This window comes from Syngnathus leptorhynchus, chromosome 12, assembly GCF_054491065.1.
Source record: "Syngnathus leptorhynchus isolate UIUO chromosome 12, UIUO_Slep, whole genome shotgun sequence".
NCBI lineage: Eukaryota > Metazoa > Chordata > Actinopteri > Syngnathiformes > Syngnathidae > Syngnathus > Syngnathus leptorhynchus.
Window position 1 is genome coordinate 2,482,792 of NC_141206.1, and position 20,382 is coordinate 2,503,173.

General features: G+C 39.1%; 1 protein-coding gene across 1 annotated transcript in view; it reads right to left on the reverse strand.

Moving 5' to 3' along the window:
- Positions 1-20,382, reverse strand: part of dcc (DCC netrin 1 receptor) — a 212,975-nt gene that overhangs the window by 31,089 nt on the left and 161,504 nt on the right. Inside the window, exons 19-25 of the mRNA XM_085926817.1 lie at positions 16,879-16,986; positions 16,116-16,310; positions 15,540-15,572; positions 12,183-12,248; positions 5,608-5,770; positions 2,129-2,352; positions 1,901-2,017 (exon numbers count right to left, since the gene is read on the reverse strand). Of these exons, the coding sequence (XP_085782943.1) occupies positions 1,901-2,017; positions 2,129-2,352; positions 5,608-5,770; positions 12,183-12,248; positions 15,540-15,572; positions 16,116-16,310; positions 16,879-16,986 (906 nt within the window). The remainder of the gene's footprint in view (positions 1-1,900; positions 2,018-2,128; positions 2,353-5,607; positions 5,771-12,182; positions 12,249-15,539; positions 15,573-16,115; positions 16,311-16,878; positions 16,987-20,382) is intronic.

Consider the following 20,382-nt stretch of genomic DNA (forward strand, 5'->3'; position numbering starts at 1 on the left):
GTTACTGTGTTAAACAGCATCTATTGTACTATGTCACCTAAAGACAGTGCTCATGTATTATTTTAGGGCTGCATTGTTGCGTTTTTTTTTTTTTTTTATCTCCACACACACACACACACACACGCACGCACGCACGCACGCACGCACGCACACACACACACTCACTCACTCACACATACGCACACACACAGAGGCACAGGCACACAAAAAGTGTGTTGAAATGTAACTAGTCTGTTACCAAAGACCAAATGAGCTCATTGGAAGCCCCATATGCTTGTTGCCAATAGAAAATAGAAAAAATAGAACATATGGAATGAGAAATCATCAAGGATTGACTGCCTCAATCATTAAACAAAAAATAATTTCTTGTCCCCGTAAACTAGCGGCAGATGCATACACATAGATGCCCTTTCCTTTGTGTCAATGTTGATTTCTGTTATGTCTCGAGATGAAGATGAGACTCATGTTAACATGGTCAAAGCTACCTAGCCAGGCACAAAGTCAGAACAAATAAAGGAAGAAAGCATTGATGATGCAGAAGTGTGGGCAGTGATTCAGAATATGCATCATGAGTAGCCTGAAGGCTCACGTCAGCAGTATTATCATGTGAGTTTGCAGCTGGGTGACACCACTGGTCAGTTCCTCGGACACAGCAGATATTTTTATTTATTTCTTTATTTTATTTTTCATTTATTATTTCTTTTTATTTATTTCTTGACCAAATAATGTCTTACAATGCGAGTTACATACTTAAACAGAAAATACAAGGGTGGATGTGAAACGCTGGTCAAAGATGTAAACGTAAATACTTGTATTAGGATATTAATTGATATTATATTCTACATCCTAGATAGTGAAACTACAAATTAATGAAGGACAATAATTGTTGTTGATTCAAAAGCAATCAAGAATCGTCTCAGACATTTTCTGACACTACCTGAGGGTATTCATAATAATAACAATAAAACATCTAATTAACTCCTCCTACTAAAGGAAACAAGGGAAAATGCAATAGACAGCTACCATAAATATTGGAAAACATTGCTGTTGCTCGAACCATGCTTTTGAAGTTGGTATGGGACTTTAAAACGTAATATTTGCCCTCCTATACCATACGGAACAAAAATATCAGTTATTTTCTACTGCCAAGAATGATTCTGAACATTTCATGCAAATTGAATTGGATGTCATTTGTTAATCAGGTGTAATTAGGTGTTCAACCTGATGATACAAATTTTGAATATATGATGAAATGTAATATTTGATCATCCATCCATCCATCCATCCATCCATCCATCCATCCATCCATCCATCCATCCATCCATCCATCCATCCATCCATCCATCCATCCATCCATCCATCCATCCATCCATCCATCCATCCATCCATCCATCCATCCATCCATCCATCCATCCATCCATTTTCTATACCGCTTGTCCCCTCGGAGGTCGCGGGCGTGCTGGAGCCTATCCCAGCAATCATCGGGCAGTGGGTGGGGGACACCCTGAACTGGTTGCCAGCCAATCACAGGGCACACAGAGACGAACAACCATTCGCACTCTCACACCGAGGGACAATTTGGAGTGCTCAATCGGCCTACCAAGCATGTTTTCGGGATGTGGGAGGAAACCAGAGTGCCTGGAGAAAACCCACGCGGGCATAGGGAAAACATACAAACTCCACACAGAGCGGGCTGGAGGTGGAATAATTTAACCTCAACAAGTCAAATGCTTCTTTTTGATAATTGTGACTTTCTATCCCTTATATTAGAATGTCAAATGGGAGTTTGTCCTCACTGCATTCCAGCATAAATTATTTTTTCAACTAAGAGACTCACTATGTTCTATCTTTTTGGTTACAATTAAATGAACTCCAAGAAAAGTTGCAAAACAGAACATACGTGTGTTGCTTGGTTGGGAATCCATAGGAATCATCATTTTGCCGCGTGTTCCTCTCCTGGCAGCCAAGGATCTTTCCAGAGTAGAAATACAGCTTGATGCTTCATCTCCATCTGCTCCTGTCATGTTAAAAGTCTGCTATAAATTATTTAAGTTATCTTCATGTTTCATGTCTTTTAGGAATATCAGCTAAAATTCGATGTGCAAAATGTAATACACGTAACCTGCACCTGAGTGGCTACTCTTGCTGCCCATCTGGCTCTCTGATTGGCTGTGGGCAACCTGGGGAAGGTCCTGGCATGACTGGATGGGAGAATCATGCCCAGACGCGGCCACACTGGGAGCTTTCTCAATGTTCTTCATCTCCATCTCCTCATGATGGATCCAAAGGTCAGGAGGTCGTAGATCCTTCTGACTGCCCTTCCTCTTATTGGCGCTATGGCTTGCTCTTTTCCTGCAAAAGGGCAGCACCACGCCAAAAATGATCAGTGGATGTGGACTTATGTAAAGTAAAGTGGGGAAATAAATTGATGCAGAAATGAATGAGAAAGCACAACGGGGTGGATCCATGTTGAAAAATACTGCGAATATTATATAACACAAGAAGAATGTTGGTACTGTATACTTTTTACAAGTTGCACACCAGGCATGATAATTAAAATAAATTCATAAAAGAACAATTTACATGAAATATATATTAAAAAATACCTGAGTGGCTACTCTTGCTGCCCATCTGGCTCTCTGATTGTATATAAGGAAATATATATTTTCATGACAACAGTACAGTACATACTTTGTAACTCGGCTTCACTTAAAAAAAAGTGTTGCTTCCTACAGAGTATTCATTATAAATAATAAGGATAGAAAAAACGTGGGCATTCATGTAGGGTCCATGTGGAAATTCCTTCTGACCGACTGACTAATAATACTCTGAAACTGCAGGGTTCACACAGAATAGGGCACTTTTCCTGAATACCTCTCTTATTTTCTGCTAAGGCATTTATTTCTCGACTGCTTGTAGTCGTTTTTTTGCACTTCCTGATATTGAACTTGAGCTCCTGTTTTACTCTTTGTAGCTCCTCTTTATAACCTGAAATGAAGGCATATGCTTTCTCATTCAGTAGAGTCTTCAATTCAGGGGTCAGTCAGAGTTTCTTGTTGGAAAAAAACCCACTTTATTTGACTACAGTCTGGATTGCAGTGGGGTTTCCACAGCGAAATTTATATTTTTTGTTCCTCTATAGTTGGGAGCAGTAAATCTGGGTGTTACCAGAATTTGATTGCTCGTAGTAAGCTGAGCCAGCCCCACACGCAACACTATTTATCCCTGAAGGGCACTTTAAAAGGAAGATAAAGTGAAAATTTGTGTAAACTGTACCTATTCCATGATTAAAGTTTGATATTTAATGAAACTTAATGTGAGTCATATTCTTCAATACACTACCACAACAATTCACTCAATTTCCAAATTAAGTGCACAGGTTTTCTTTTCTTTTTGAAAGGTTAATCTTTTAAGCAGGGCATTCTGTTGCATTGCGTGTTCGGTGCACACGCAGCATTGATAATGTTTATTCCTTAAATGTTGAAAGTGACATCTAGAATCGGATCGATTTAATTCGGATGCATGGCTGATTTATGCGCCGCACCTGTTCGCTGACACAAGCAGCAAAGAGTAACACAGAGAATTATGGACCTTCCATCAGTATTGACACTAGAAAATTAAGAGAATGACTCAAATTCATCAGAACCAAGTATTGTCTCCAGGACATCTCGATGTCAAATGAGGGGGAACGGCTGCTCGCGCTCGTGGTGTGCTTGGGCTTTTTTCCCTCTTCGGCTTTTTAGGGTCACCAAATGAAAATAAAACAAAACCAAAATAAATTAAAAGACAGTCAAGTCAATCACCTGCATCTGTCAGTGCTCATTATTTCGTCCCTTTCCCTTGAGAAAAAATAAAAAATCTGTGACGCACTTGCTTGTCCTGTCTGCCTCCTGACAGAAGTTGCATACACATCTTTTAGCCCTGTTTTGCAGCATTGATAAATGAGACCCCATATCTTCATGTTTTTCTCATGTGGTTGATGTGATCATAGCATCTAAGAGGGGCCACGGTAGTGCCCATGCACTGTATGCATTTTTGACGTTAGCATACTTAGGTCTAGTGTTCAACATCTACGTCAATCCATACATTGAGTGAAGTTGGGAAGTGTGCCGGAGAGAAATTCATGATAGAAGTTGTCGGATATGATGATGAGAGCCTCTAGGTGCTTTGTCTGCAGCACAGACATGCTGATGTGGACATCTTCATGCATAACAACAGAGTTGGGGCGGGTGGGATGTACAGCACCACAATATTGACATGTGAGAAGTCCTGAGGTATGTTGTATGGCCAAATACAGACTGCTGAAGCTCAATGTCTGCTCTTTTTATGCGCCCAGGGTTGCATTATCTATTATGAAAAAAACGCACATTCTCTTTCCCTCTCTGTCCCCCTCAATCTCTCCTCTTTCTCGCTCCCTCTGTGTGTGTGTGTTTGTGTGTGTTTGACATCAGCCCTACAGCTTCTTCTTTTCCTCCTTATCTCCGCCGGGATCATGTTTCTTGGCATGGAGAATTCCAGAGTGTTGGAGGGGCAGTATCTGCTACCAGGTGTAGACAATAGAGCCATGGATGGAGTTGAAAAGCTCACCCATGCGGACTGAAAATGTTCCCCCAAAATAACTGTTAAAATAATGGCAAGACTTAGCAGATTTGAACCCTTGCATTTGTTACACGAATGATGTAGGACAGGTAAATACCGATTCACAAATAAAAACACATTTTTAAGGAAAACAATGGACAGAGCTTCTGTATCCTGCTTGCCACTTGCAGGGTCAAACTGACGAAAGAAAGAAGCACAACTTGCTGCTGCACTATGGAAATAACAGAATCCGAGGGTCCTTTTAAGTTCATATAGAGAGGTCAGGGAGTCTAGAAAAATATGCACTGAGTAACAGTCAGATGAAATATGTTGGGTGGACCTCTCAAATTGTTTTCATGACGCGCTCTTAACCAGTTCACAGTCCCAATTGGTACTGGGCTACACACAGCAGTAGAACATGTATGAAATCTATTTTACAATACATCAGCCTTCACAAGCGTCAAAGGAGATTCCCTTCTGAATTCCACAGATGGTGTCATAAACTTACCACTTAAAACAAAAATAAACAAGTGGCTGCATTACCTATTGCTAATTAGCTGATTTTCATATTCTCAAAACGGTTTCACAAAGACTGGTTGAATGTGAGCATGTGAAACATTTTTTGAAATAAAAAAATTACGTTTGTGGACTGAAGTCTTGTTCTGCCCTTGGTATAAATCATTTAGGTGTTGGACTTATATAGTAATGAATTATTATATGTTCAGCCAGTTGACCCCAGGAAGCTGTAGGGCTATTGCCTGGCCCAGGATGATGCATATCGTTGAATTTTACATGCTACAGTTATACATCATATTGTGCCTGAAGGCAAATACCCTCATGTTAACAAGAATATAGTCCGGCAGATATTTCCATCCATCATAAATAAATTGGGCCAAGATCATTGTTGAGCAGAACGTGTGCGTGTGTGTCGCTACAGTATACAAAACAATCAGGGTCTATCATTTGCCATCTGCTGTTTTGCTTTCACAGACGCACAGCGACGTGTCAAAGATGAAATCAATATCTTACTTGCGTTGTTGGGCGGAGGAGCGTCGTGTACAGATGAGGGCCACAATAACCACTATGACCACAGTGATGGCTCCCACAGAAACCACAATGATGACCAAAAGATTACTGTTATTTTGCGGGGTAGCATTGCCGTATGGTGGGTGCATTTGACCAATGGGAGACTCTGAAAAGGAGGAAATAGAGATTAATATGAATATAACATCATTAACAATGTTGCAAATAGTTTGGCTGCCTTGTACCGGGAATACACTCTGATCAACTTCCTGCAGTAATATATTCTGGTGGATCTTTTACTTTAAGTTTGAATGCATATTGTGCTGTGAGATTGGTTTTGGACCATTATTGACGCTATATGACACTCTGCCAATAGCTCAGAGTAACAAAAGTAAATATTTTTGTGTTTAGTTTACACAAATTCACAATAGAGACTGTCTTTCTAGCTTGAAAGAGAGATTCTCTGTTGGACACGTGATGAGTCGTCAACTAGCTGAAAACATGACATGACACGTGTGTGTCACTTTCTCAGATGTGAGTGAAATTGTAGACTTCCACAGTTTCTTACTTTGCTCAACTGGAAATACCACAGTCTCCCTTTCTCAGATGTTCCAGAGTACCATGTTCTTAGGAATCAGGAGTCCTTCTGTATTTTACTATTCATTCACAATTCTTTTGTTGCATACATAATGCGCGACCCCTGAGGCTGAAAAGTATGTGCAGTTTAGTCTTATGAATTCTTTCTTACTACATCAAACTCAAGATGGTTCACAGCAACCGCCTTTGTTTTTAAAAACATTCATCTTTTAGATACTGTCCTTCGAAGTAATGGTTTGTGATATTTGAAATGTAAGTTTAGTTTGATTAGTTGTTAAGCGCTGGATTGGTTATATGGAAAATGGGCACATTTTGGAGTAGCACACTGTAAATGATGCACACAAAACCAGAAGATATTCAGTAGCTTCTTTTCCTTTAACATCCATCCATCTTGGTGTGTTAAAACAGTTGACTTTCAATTCCATGGTGACATTTTACCACTTTGCTGCCGTGCCATTATTGCTGTATTCTTAGTTGTATAAGTCACTCTACATCATTTGCGCAATTCTGTTTGTTGTAGATCTGCATTTCAGCACTATTGTACATGTTCTGTTGCTTAATGACTATTGGAAACTTGGTGAACACAAACAAATCGTTTGGAGTGGTCTCAGATGTTCGATGAGCAAACTCTGATATAATTTGGTCCACTTTGGCTCAGATTTGAATATAACCCAGATGAAATATTTAAGTCGGCACTAAAACGACTCTAATGAGCACATAAAAGTAAAATACTTCCATTTTAATCTAACAATACATCACAAATGATGTTCAATATGTTAAGGAGGTGATAGTAATCTATAATATGTGCCGTAATTAATTTATTGGGCCTTTGGGCAAAGAGTGAGGGAAAATAAGAAGAGCACAACAACAAAACCCCGTTGGAGAGAGATGAAAAGCATGCCAGAATGTTAGACTGAGATTAAGAGAGTGTCAGCAGAAACAAAGCATGAACAGGGACAAAAATTGAAAATGGAATAAAAAGATGAAACAATGAACAAGAAAAAGTGGAGCATGGGTGAAGGAGACACATAAGAAGGGACTGAGGAAAGACAGAAATGAGTGTGACACAATAAAAAAGGCAGTTCTACCTCTTTCACTCCTTCCCTGAACCCTCAGTCTTCCTAAAATCACTTGTCTCTCTCAATGAAAACCACAATCCATCACATCTTACAACTGAAGCAAATGGGAGTGCAATAAAACTTTCAGGTTCTGATGCCAAGATTTTATCACCTTCGCGTCTTAGTATTTCTACCTTTTATTTCATTCCACTCTTAAAGCAACACAATGTAAATGTATAAATAAATAAATAAGTAAATAAATAAATAAATAAATAAACAAATACTCACACACACACACACACACACACACACACACACACACACACACACACACACACATATACACACACATATATATATATCTATATATCTATATCTATATATCTATATATCTATATATCTATATATCTATATATATATATGTATATACATACATATACACACACACACGCACGCACGCACACACACACACACACACACACACACACACACACACACACACACACACACACACACACACACACACACACACACACACACACAAGCTAATATTGCCAAAGCCACAATGAACTCTTGTGTTTAGTAACAAATGCCACAACTGACAGTTGTCAAATTACACAACTACAATATTGAATGACCCACAAATGATTTCCTTCTTCCCATCATTGAGATGGATTTACAAGTTTTGATATGCTGAAGGAACCTTTTTTTTTTTAATCACTTTAAGTGCATAATTTTTTCTGCAGTTCAAGGAATGACTTTAATGTGCAATGAATGTTGAAAATCAATAGAGCCTTTTGCTGTAATTAAGCACAATACATTAGAGTATAAAAGTTAGACACTATTCCAGTTTACATGTGGCAAGAAGCGAGTTGGCTACGGAATGGACCCCAGTCAACTGCAAATCCATCTCTCGCAAGACAAAAAAAAAAACCAGTATTCAAATACCAGTTCTCTTTTATTTGATTGTGCAAAGGATTCACAGAAAATCCAACAAAGACATACTACATTCCACTCAGAAAATGCACTTAATGTACAATATAAAACTATCTCTAAAGGTGGAAAAAAAATGCCAAATACATTCAGTATGATACCAAACTCATTGTAAATTGTACCCACTAACCTACAGAGTTTCTTTAAGTATTTTTAGGGTTAAATAAAAGGGTATTCATGAACTGATTTATTCTTTTACGTCAAGGTGAGGTATTCTAGAATCTATTCGTTAATGGTCTAAGCAGTAAAGAGCTCCCAGACAATCTGTGGAAATTATGGGAATAAGTGAACACAGTTTTGGTCACTCTGTCCTTCAGCAGGCAACTGTGCTGCTGAGGGGTCTTCAAATAAGGTCAAATTGGAACACAACAGGTCAGATCACAGTAACGGTCACATTGCTGTGACCTGATCGAAACAGTCACAGTTGAATCCCTCAGCTGGTTGTTTCTCAGTGAGCGGAAGCTTAGCAATATAAAGACAAAGACGTGTTAAAGATGAAATATGGACAACCTGAGGAATGAGCCTTTGCCCTTAGTGACCTGGCATCCTCTAGGCGTAGGAGAGCTCAGGTCAGAGAGGATGGATTTATGATCGCCTCTGGCAGGAGCACCACCAACAATGCCGGTAAAACATTTGTCTCCAGACACATGCACACACATACACACACACAAATCAGATCATTCTCAAAACCCTGCAGTGATTCTCTTAAAATAATACCAGCTACAGACATTGACTTCTGATCTCCATCGATTCGCTTATTTTCAAGCAAGACCAGAAAAATACAAGTCTCAAAATATGTTTTTATTTGACAAACTATTCAGCTATTCATTGTTTTAATGTGAGCGATTTTCTAATTTTAAGCAACAATTTTTTCGCCCTTTAATTCCAGGGACTGGATGCAAGCATTTTACCAAACAATAAAATATAACCCAATAATAGAAGTTGAATAGAGGGCAGCAGAGAAAATATGTTTTAGTGTTTATGTATGTTGTTGAAAATTCTATTGAATAATCAAGTATTCGAATAAAGTAAATTTATGCTTGGTCATAGAGCAATTATGAATATAGGAGACAAAATAAGATATTTTTCTGAATTCCATATTTTTAAAATTGTATTAATAATATTACAGTGAGGCAGTAATTGCAGTACTTTATTCAATAGGATAAGAATAATTCTGTTAACTGCACTACATAACCATTACTCCATAATCATAATTGATACGATGTGAGTATAAACATGGTTGCAAAGAGAAACTTTGTCAAAAGTTTATTAATGTTCTTATCAATAACAGTAAGTGCTGATATGATTGATTTATTAGATAATTCTCAAGAAGGAATGATATGTACTTTACCCAGCTCAGGAAATAAGAGCATTTTCCTAAATTCACATTTTTTAAATGATGATAAACACTAATGTTTGAAATTGTTGGTGGTAAATATTAGTAGGCTAATATAAGATGTCAGATCATTGTAACAAACTGAAAAAAGCAGGACAAAGTGGCCTAAATTACACAACATTTGTCAAAAGGGAAATAAACTGCAATGGGCTCCTACTATTTGCTTTGGGCAATTAAACGACGAACTATGCTCCTGGACTGAGCCAGGCAAAACGTGTTCATTCGCAGCTCATCCAATGATGATGAACGCAGATTAGAGCAGCCAAACTATATGTGAATTGCATCATAGATTGACCATCATACGTAGCGGTAAAGTGCTTAAATTGCGTTGAGATATTTTCACTCACCATCTTCTCCGATTGGTTATGACAGGATTGGCGAGATCATGAGTGGAGAGTGCAAACACTAAACAATGCTACTACGTCTGTAGTTGGGGTCTTGTCAAACACATCACAATTATCTGCCAACTACCTTTGCTCGTTTTCAACTCGTCGGTGTAACCTGTCCTCTGATTTATTTTTTTTTATATCCGGAATACAGTTGAAACAAGTTAGTGTGTACTCTTTTTGCCATTGTGACAAACAAGCCAGAAATTTGACGGCAGTCATGATTAACAGACGCCAAGCCCTCCGTAAGGGTAATATTATCTTAGTGAGGAACAATAAATCAACACCACTGTCCAAACCCCCCCCCCCCCCCCCCAAAAAAAAAACTAGCACCCGATACGAAGTCAAATAAACATAGTGGGCGTCGTTGCCGGAGCGCAATGTTCGTGTTTACTATGCGAACGTGTGTTTGCCACATACGTAAGCAGCTGTTTGCTGTATTGCTCTTTGATACGTTTATACAAAGTGCAAAATGCAAAAATTTATTCACAAACCGTGATGCGAAACCACTTATTTTGAGCCTTCAAATACCTACATTATATGTAACTGTGGGTGGCTCGGTGGTGCACTGGGTAGCACGTCCGCCTCACAGTTAGGAGGGTGCGGGTTCGATTCCACCTCCGGCCCTCCCTGTGTGGAGTTTGCATGTTCTCTCCATGTCCGCGTGGGTTTTTTCTGTGCACTCCGGTTTCCTCCCCCATCCCAAAAACATGCTTGGTAGGCCGATTGAAGACTCTAAATTGTCCGAGTGCGAGTGCGAATGGTTGTTCGTCTCAGTGTGCCCTGCGATTGACTGGCAACCAGTTCAGGGTGTCCCCCGCCTACTGCCCGATGACGGCTGGGATAGGCTCCAGCACGCCCGCGACCCCCGTGCCGACAAAGCGGTTCAGAAAATGGATGGATGGATGGATATGTAACTGTACTATATATATGGTATTTTTTTCCCAACCATACCATAGCATTCGCATCCCATCCCATCTCATCCTATACCATACCGTACCATACCATACTGTACTGTACTGTACCGTACCGTACCGTACCGTGCCGTACCGTACCGTACCGTACCGTACCGTACCGTACCGTACCATACCATACCATACCATGCCATACCATACCATACCATACCATACGTCAGTTACTTTTAAGCACAATATAAGTAGGGTGAATTAGGTAAGGATATATATACATATATGGTATTTTTTCCCAATCCAACCATACCATAGCATTAGCATCCCATCATATCTCATTTCATCCCAGACCATACCGTACTGTACCGTATTGTACCGTACCATACGTCAGTTACTTTAAAGCGCAATATAAGCAGAGTGAAATAGGTAAGGATTATATTGTTATTTTTTTTCTTTTTTGTTGTTGCATTTTTTACTCTTGAGATTTTGACTCACTCTTGTCTTAGTGTTTTATTAGGAGTACTATTTTTGTTTTTAATTTATCGTTTTAACTGTCTTGATTGATGTCTGATTGTTGTCGTGTTTTATTGTGAGTACTATTTTTGTTTTTAATTCATTGTTTTAACTGTCGTGATTGATGTCTGATTTTTTAATTATGGACACTGTATTTGCAGTTGTAGTAGCGCTATAAATAATCATAAGTTGAGTAGAATTTGAGTAGTAGTATTGAGTGAGTAGTGATTCCCTTGAAAAAAGATCAGCGACTTTCAAATGACAAAGAAGTATACCTTACATTAAAAAGGTATCGTCATTACACATGAAAAGGCAGTGTCAAGAAAATGGAAAACACTGTTGTTGTAACAGCAATAAAAAAAACTTAAAATGATAAATTTACAGATAAAATATGAGGTCAGGCTGTGATTAATATGATATTGCTATTTCACATACAGTGATGAATTACTGGTTCAGCAGGTCACCATATTACTCCATGAAAATTTGCAATGATAACAACTTCTAGAAATTTAAAATGGAAATGTGTACGGTTCAAACACTGATTAATGAGATTTGATAGTCCCCACACCAGACTATGACAACAAATAGAAAATAATGTAAATAACTGATTAGTCTGCAATTATAGTAAATTTAAACCCACACGCAATCACGAGAAATTCTATATTCCATAGCTCCAATTCAGATTGTACAGTCCAGTTCAGTCAAGTTTCTGGTGTAGTAAATGTGTTACCATTTATGCTGCTCCTGTCAATTAGGTTGCTATCAGATGGCCAGTAGGAGTGGTCTCCTCCTCTACCTGGAAGACCCAAAGCAGAAGAATTTCAAATTAATTCAAACTATAATGACCAAACCAAAACAAAAATGATAATACTTAGAATGTTACCCCCCCTCCAAAAAAAAGACAATTTATAATTTGATTTAGAATTGTGGTGGAAAAAAAAAATGAAGTGATTATTGACATGAATGTTTTAATGACTCATTAAATGTTTTAACGTTTTTCTTTCCACACTATGTCTAAATCATACATGAGGCTATATTTCCATAGACTGGCACACGTGCACTCAGGTAAAAAACAGGCCGCAGCAAGTCCAGTTAACTGTGTTTGAGAATTTGGCTGACCGCGCTACGCCACGTTGGGCATTCCAGCATACTAATGGCATTTTCTATCTCATGCGGATCACGCCCGACAATTTGGTAACTGAGAGTAAACTACCGTATTTTATAGATCACTATAAGGTGCACTTAAAAGCCTTAAATTTATTCATAAAACCACAGTGCGCCTTATAATCCGGGGCGCCTTATGTATGGATCATTTGGTGAATTTGTTGATCCATATTGGTTGTACATAGCACTCTACCAAAATGTTTCAGTACGACTCGTAAATTACAAGGTCGCATCGCTTTCAGCATTACGGCAACCGTGGTCAGGGGCGTCACAGAAATAATAGCGATAAACACTCATACTGTGCTTACTCCTAGTCCAACACCACTTGTGTGTATAAAGATGCCAAAATGTCACAAATGCCACTATCTGCCAATGGATTGTGGATGCCTGGGCTGATACAACTCTCAACTGTGGTTCGAGCTTTAGCGAAGGCAGGAAGAATAACTGAATTGCCAGGGAATAGCAACAACACTCACACGGATAATGACGAGAGGGAGCCGGGCATAATGAATGCTGCACTCGCCCAGCTGTTCAATTCGGACACGGAAGAGGAAGAATTCGATAGATTTGTGGACGGGTATATGTAATATGTACATATGTAAATATGTACATTAACATCTGAACAACACTGTGTTATTGTACGATGTTTGTATTGTATATTGTTCAACTGTTCAAAAAAACTCGATTCGGACACGGAAGAGGAAGAATTCGACGGATTCGTGGACGGGGATATGTGAATATGCACACTAACGTTTGAACAATGTCATGTTATTGTGCGATGTTTGCATTGTATATTGTATTGTATATAAAGTTTGCCGTATGTAAAGTTTGAGGGATTTGTGGATGGGGATATGTAAATATGCACACTATTGTTTGAACAACGTTGTGTTATTGCGCAATCTTTATATTGTATGTCGTATTGTATATGAGGTTTGCCGTATATAAAGTTAGACTGGATACCTCGTTGACTGGTTTGACATTCCCTTTAGCACAGCACCATCTAGTGGATACATAACGCAACCCCAGTCAACCTCAGTTTGAGGCAGTAGCTTCTATCCTGTGCACCTTTTAATCCGGTGCACCCTATTTATGAAAATATTTCTAAAATAAAATATTCAATGAAGGTGGGCCTTATAATCCAGTGCGCCTTATAGTGCAGAAAATACTGTAGAGTTTAGACCAGGTAAAAACAGGTCTGAGTTGTGTTGCAGGTGGTGTTACACAATTTGGGGGGGGGGGGGGATTTGATCGAGGAGCAGGCAAACGGATTCTTCACTCTGTGTGGTAAATGTCGTTGAATTTCATTGATAAATAGGACATCAGTGACTGTGTTTGCATGCAGTCAACAACCATTTTAAAACCCGAATATTGTCAGTATTCGGGCTTTTAAAGAAGATGCCTTTATTCGGGTTTTCAAAATTAAGAATAAGAGCAGCGGGTTGCTCCTTTTCTAAACCGAATATTTTGTCACGTAAATGCTATCGGGTTACCTCTTGAATGCAACATTGGTTTCTGTTCTGTGCAATACAATGAATTCTTCGTTTTCATTTTATTCTTGGTACGTATGTGTAATCAGATACAGTCAAACATACACATTTCTCAACATATGATGTGAAACTTGATCAAATGTTTGACTCAACATCTGAAGCAATTCCCAACATACAATGACATCATGGTAGCCCATTAGATGGCAGGACGTTGAGATGACGTCAGCGCCACGTTATCATATCCCAAGAAGGCTAACGCCTAGTGGTAGTGGTGAAAAAAGGAAGAAGGTGATGATTTCTTTACAATTAAAACAAAAACTCATAAGAAAACATGAGCGCAGAGTGCGTGATCTTGCGAAACAATATGGCCGGAACATGTCAACAATTTTGACGATCAAGCGACGATGATTAAACAGAAAAAAGCTCTCAAAGAGGTCAAGCCATCCAAGGGGATCACCATCATCTCTAAACATCACAGCCCTACCCTGGAAAAGATGGAACGTCTTTCTTTAAAAAAAAATTTCAAAGCGGTCAAGTGATGGTGAGGAGGAAAGTCAAGCAAAGAAAAGAAAGCCTGAATTGAGTGGAAATCAAGAGGGTGAAGATGAAAGTTAAAAAGATGGGCATGAAAATAGGATCCTTACACTCAAACATATACAAAGATGAATCCAAATCTTTTCATAAATTACGCTGGGACTTTGAGAATTTATTTCTATCTTGAAGCCAAGCCGTAATAAACGTGTAGTTAGTGATCGTAATTGACTGCAGCTGGTAGAGGTTGCGAGCATGAAAAAAAATGTCTTCGACATTGTGCTATAAAATGTCCTATATTATAATAGACATTTTTTTACATTGCCTATGTCTCGCCTAAAGTACAGTTCTCAATTTCATAAAACCCTTAACGTGAATAATCAAATGTTTCATATTTTTTACCAAATATGTAATTGTACATTTTGTAACATAACATCACACATATTCCATTGTCTCTAAAGTTACTCCAGTGGGAATCCTTTTGTTTTGTAAAACCAAAGAAGCTCCCTCATTAGCAGCATAACCAAACCCAATTTGCTTTCAGTTTACTGGGGCTGATAAAGAGAACCCGAGAGCAGAGCGTCTACTAAGATTGAGCTAATTTCAGCTCTCTTCCATTGTCTCCCATATGTCGGCATTAATAATGTCAAAAAGCTCTCCATCTATTCCCTTTTAATCCTTCTTGTTTGAAGAAAACAAAAACATAACCCTGAGCAGGGTTTTTCTTCAAATTCCTGTGTACTCTCTCGGTTGCTTTCATTTTCTCAAAGGATTAATCTTTTCAGCTTATCTTCTTTTGTATTTTATTACAGTTTTCTTTTGTATTTTATTACAGTTTTCTTTAATATTTCCCAAGTCATAATCTTTCCGTACTTTGGTGCAGTCGTTTTTTTAAACCTCCCTACCTTGATCATTTGCCATCTTGTCTGGATGCTCCACTGAAAGAAAAACAAAGAGTGTTTTAACAAAACAACCAAATAAAAACACAGGAGCACGTTAATAGCTAAACGTTTGGACTTGCACATTCATTCATTCATTCATTCATTCATTCATTCATTCATTCATTCATTCATTCATTCATTCATTCATTCATTCATTCATTCATTCATTCATTTTCTGAACTGCTTTGTCCCCACGGAGGTCGCGGGCGGTCTGGAGCCTATCCCAGCCGTCATCGGGCAGGAGGCGGGGGACACCATGAATTGGTTGCCAGCCAATCGCAGGGCACATAGAGACAAACAACCATCCGCACTCGCACTCACACCTAGGGGCAATTTAGGGTGCCCGATCGGCCTACCAAGCATGTTTTGGGGATGTGGGAGGAAACCGGAGTGGCCGGAGAAAACGCAGGCTCGGGGAGAACATGCAAACTCTACACAGGGAGGGTCGGAGGTGGAATCGAACCCGCACCCTCCTAACTGTGAGGCGGACATGCTACCCAGTGCGCCTGGACTTGCGCATATTCCACATATTTTTATTACCTTTGGCTGTCCTAAAGTGGACCGGTTCGGACAATGGACCAACTCCTTTGGCGTTCTTAGCTTGGATCCGGAAGTAGTACACTGTGTCGAGGTTTAGATCAACAACCTGATGAGTCAGTCGATCGCCACTGATTGTTTCCATTACCCAGTCATCTATTGGCATGTTTTTGTCGAGGGTATAGTACAGGATATAACCTGAATTGGGTGAATAAAAATGATCATATGTTTATCAAACAGAGAATACAGCATGTAGTTCACACACTAGTATAAAGTAGTAGTAGTATAAATTATATATGAATTCAGAAATGTACTCAAAATTTGTTTTCAGTGTGACATGGCATTATTAAAATTAAGAATTTAAATTCAATTTCAACCATTTGAGACATACGCCAACAGAAAGATTCATAATAGGAATAACAAAAAACTATATGTACATGTGCAAATGATAATAGTAATGTTTTCTGTGATTTTTGCGGTACAGTTCTGCAATTTCTGGAGACAGCGTTTGATTCATTTTAGGGGATACTGCAGCAGAGCTTGTTAAAACAGACAAGATTGTCCAGAGAAAATGTGTGCGCATGTGTGTGCATATATAAACACACTAGACAGAAGGAGCCAACTGAACACTTGTACTCTCTAATAGTGTTGATTTTATGAGGAGTACTGCATGTCATATCTTAACATTCAGTGGGCTAATCAAACATCATAATAACCTCTCCTAGTAGACATAGTAATTATTTGTAATGTTATCTTGAACACTCACCTGTGATCCGCCCATTTGCCTCCATCGGTGGTTGCCAGCTGATTAAAATGGCTCGGGGCCTCCCCTCCCGACTGATCACTGTCAAGTCTTTGGGAGCAGAGCTCGGAGCTGCCAACAAAGCATGAACAAATCATGAACTCAAGCAAGATAAAGCACGTTTCACTCATAAATTGCATGCTTCAGTTGAAATTTTATTTGAATAATCTTATTCAAATTGCAGGAATATTGTACAATTTAGGGGCATTCACATACAGGATCATACAGATGACTTTTTAAAAGGAAATGAAAAAAGTAATTATGGCAGGCAGTTGCTGGTTTAAAAGCCAGATGAACAATGGTCAATTCTCATGTAGTAAAAAAAAAAGAAGAGTTTTAAGACAAGTCTTGAAATTGGACAAAGAGAGGAATCAAATTACTGGAGGGACTGGCGATAGAAAAACCTTGAACCACTCTGAAACTCTGCTCAGTCCTTGGTACCTCTAGTAGTGTCTGGTTCGCAGACCTGAGGCAGTGAGAGGTGGAGGAGCTCAGAGAGCTAAGATGGGGTGAGGCCATTTAACGATTTAAAAGTATTTTAAAATGAAGTCTGAAATGAAATATAGGGAGACAATGAGGGGAAGCCAGAATTGAAGTTATGTGCTCCCTATGAGTTAGGAAGAGAGCAGCAGCATTTTGGACTCCCCACTGGCCGACTTCAAAATAAAGCGCATGACAGTAATCTAGTTTAAATATAATAAAGGAATGGATTACTGTTTCTAAGTGCTGTTGAGAAAGGAGAGATTTAGGATAGCCAGTCATGCCTAAAATGAAAGAAGTTGGCTTTAAAAACAACACGTATCTGCTGGTTCATATTAAAATCATACAGTAGTGAAAAAAATCACAACGAAGTAGATGAAGTTTTTCTCATACTTTTTGTTTTATTGTGCTGTTTTGGTATGAATGCCTCAGCCACCTGTGGACAGTATATAACAGATATGCGGAGACAGATAAAATGTCTCCTCTGCAGCATTCGTCATTCTTCATAGAAGCTAAATCAGATGTGTCGCTGAATATTCCTATATTGTTTGTCTGGCTTGGTTTTGCTGTTGCCTAAATGTTTTTAAAAACTGCAGCATAGATGCTATTAGTGAGACCATGTCTATGGCACTTTCCGTTATGTTAGCATTAAGCAAGTGGGTGAGGATGTTTTAAAATATTGTACAGAAAATATTTACTCTTTGATTTATGTTCAGTTTGACGGTAATCTTTAACCGGGAGTGAATACAAATAGTTTGAAGCCAGTTCAGTATCACCAAACTGCTACTTGTTGTGATGTGTGTTGAGTAGTCACACCCACCACACAGCGCTCGTGTTTCAAGTTTACACTTGTTTCCATCCATCCATCCATCCATCCATCCATCCATCCATCCATCCATCCATCCATCCATCCATCCATCCACCCAAGCCCATCCATCCATCCATCCATCCATCCATCCATCCATCCATCCATCCATCCATCCATCCATCCATCCATCCATCCATCCATCCATCCATCCATCCATCCATCCATCCATCCATCCATCCATCCATCCATTTTTTGAGCCTCTTTGTCTTCGCAAGGGTCGTGGGCATACTGGAGCCTAGCCCAGCTGACTGGGCATTAGGCGGGGGGGGACACCTTGAACTGGTTGCCAGCCAATTGCAGGGCGCACATACGTAAGTAGACTAACGATTCACACTCACGACTATGAACAGTTTGAAGAGGTCAATTGGCCTACCATGAATCTTTTTGGGATGTGGGAGAAAACCGGCATACCTGGAGGAAACCCACGCAGGCATGGAGAGAACATGCGAACTCCACACAGGAAGGCTGTAACCGGAACCCACATCCTCTGCACTGTGAGGCGGGCGTGCTGACCAGTCACCCACTTTGCCACCCTTCTATCAACTAAAAAGTGCCAATTAAAAAAAAATAAAAAATCCAATGCCCTGAATGAGTCATCTGAAACACTTGCACTGTAATCTATGATGACGTTAATCAACATTTAATACAGTACTCTTTCAACTGTTTCATCCTTTGGGCCAAATCACACCAGATTATACAGACAAACTACTAAAAGAGCACTGCCCAAGTACTAAAAAATGGAGCTTGCTTCATCATAGCACAACACGTCAGAATTAATCAAAAATGAATCGTGTGAATGGTCAAAACATGCTCATTAAGCTTTCACATATGCTAGCCAGCAGAATCAGAAAGATGGCACCACACTGAAATGAGGTCAATTACCCGATCACACTGCACTGAACTCGAAGTCACATTAGCATGTCAGTAGTCATACAGAATGAGAGTGGCAGACTAAGGCATTTTCTCATGGTGGCATATACTGTCATCATATTCATTATTTATAAATATAAATGGGGGGAAATGAGCTTGGTCTTATTAATACTTTTTGCACAAAATGTATTTGGAAAAAATATGTCGTGTTTTGTCTCATAGAGTGCATAAAGTTATCAATATATATAGAGGCTGAGATCTACCAGAGTCAAATTCCTTGTTTGGCATGCCCAAACATGTCCAATAAACTTCTTGAATCTTGAATATATATATTATATGTCAACAGGGGAAGTGCCTTTTAGTTCCTCTGTCATCTTTAAGTTTTAATATTGTGTGAGGAACAGTGAGTAAAAGGCCATCAGCAGACTGCAGTGACCCAAACGGACAATAAAATGTCACCACATCCACCAACTATGGAGGAGCCTGCCCTGTGAAAAATTGAACTAAATCCAAAATTTAATATGAAGCTAGAGCAAGGACAGAACAGGAGTGATTAGGATAGACCAAGGGTCGGCAATTACTTTTGGACGCGGGCTAAAAAAAATTCAGACAATGTCATCAAGGCACCATTGCTTTTTTTTTGGGGGGGGGCTACTATTTAAATTATTAATTATTATATCATATTAAAATGAACATCATCTTACTTCTAAAATGCATTTAATTTAATTCCATTTGAAAAGACCTTGTTATGTTGTTAATTTAACAAAATATAGACTATTTTTTACCTTGCCCACTGGAGGAGGGAGACAGGACACTTTGGTTTTGTTTTTTTTGCATAAGATTACGCGCACTCGTGTGTCAATACCGTTCCGACCTGTGCGTCATGGATAACTGAAACAGGATGTTCCACTTGTTGTTGTCACTAAGGACTATCATACCTCAATCAATGTTTCGTATTTGATGGGATTGTTGTAGAGCATGCAAGTAGAGCATGTCTGGCACACTATTTAGCTGCTGCCTTTCATGCAGATTCCCGGTCAGTACCATTATGAAACCACACCCTGTCCCAACCCTGGGCAAAAAAAGAGTGAGTTGTGTGAAGGAAGACATCATGGGAGTGATTCCCTGTTATGATGAGCTGAAAGTAGTTTTCTCTTTTATTTTATGTGGCGAAGGTAGCAGAGAACATCAGTGACAGATTAATAGGATCTCAATTTTATAGCATCGTCAATTAAATGTGGCATTCAGGC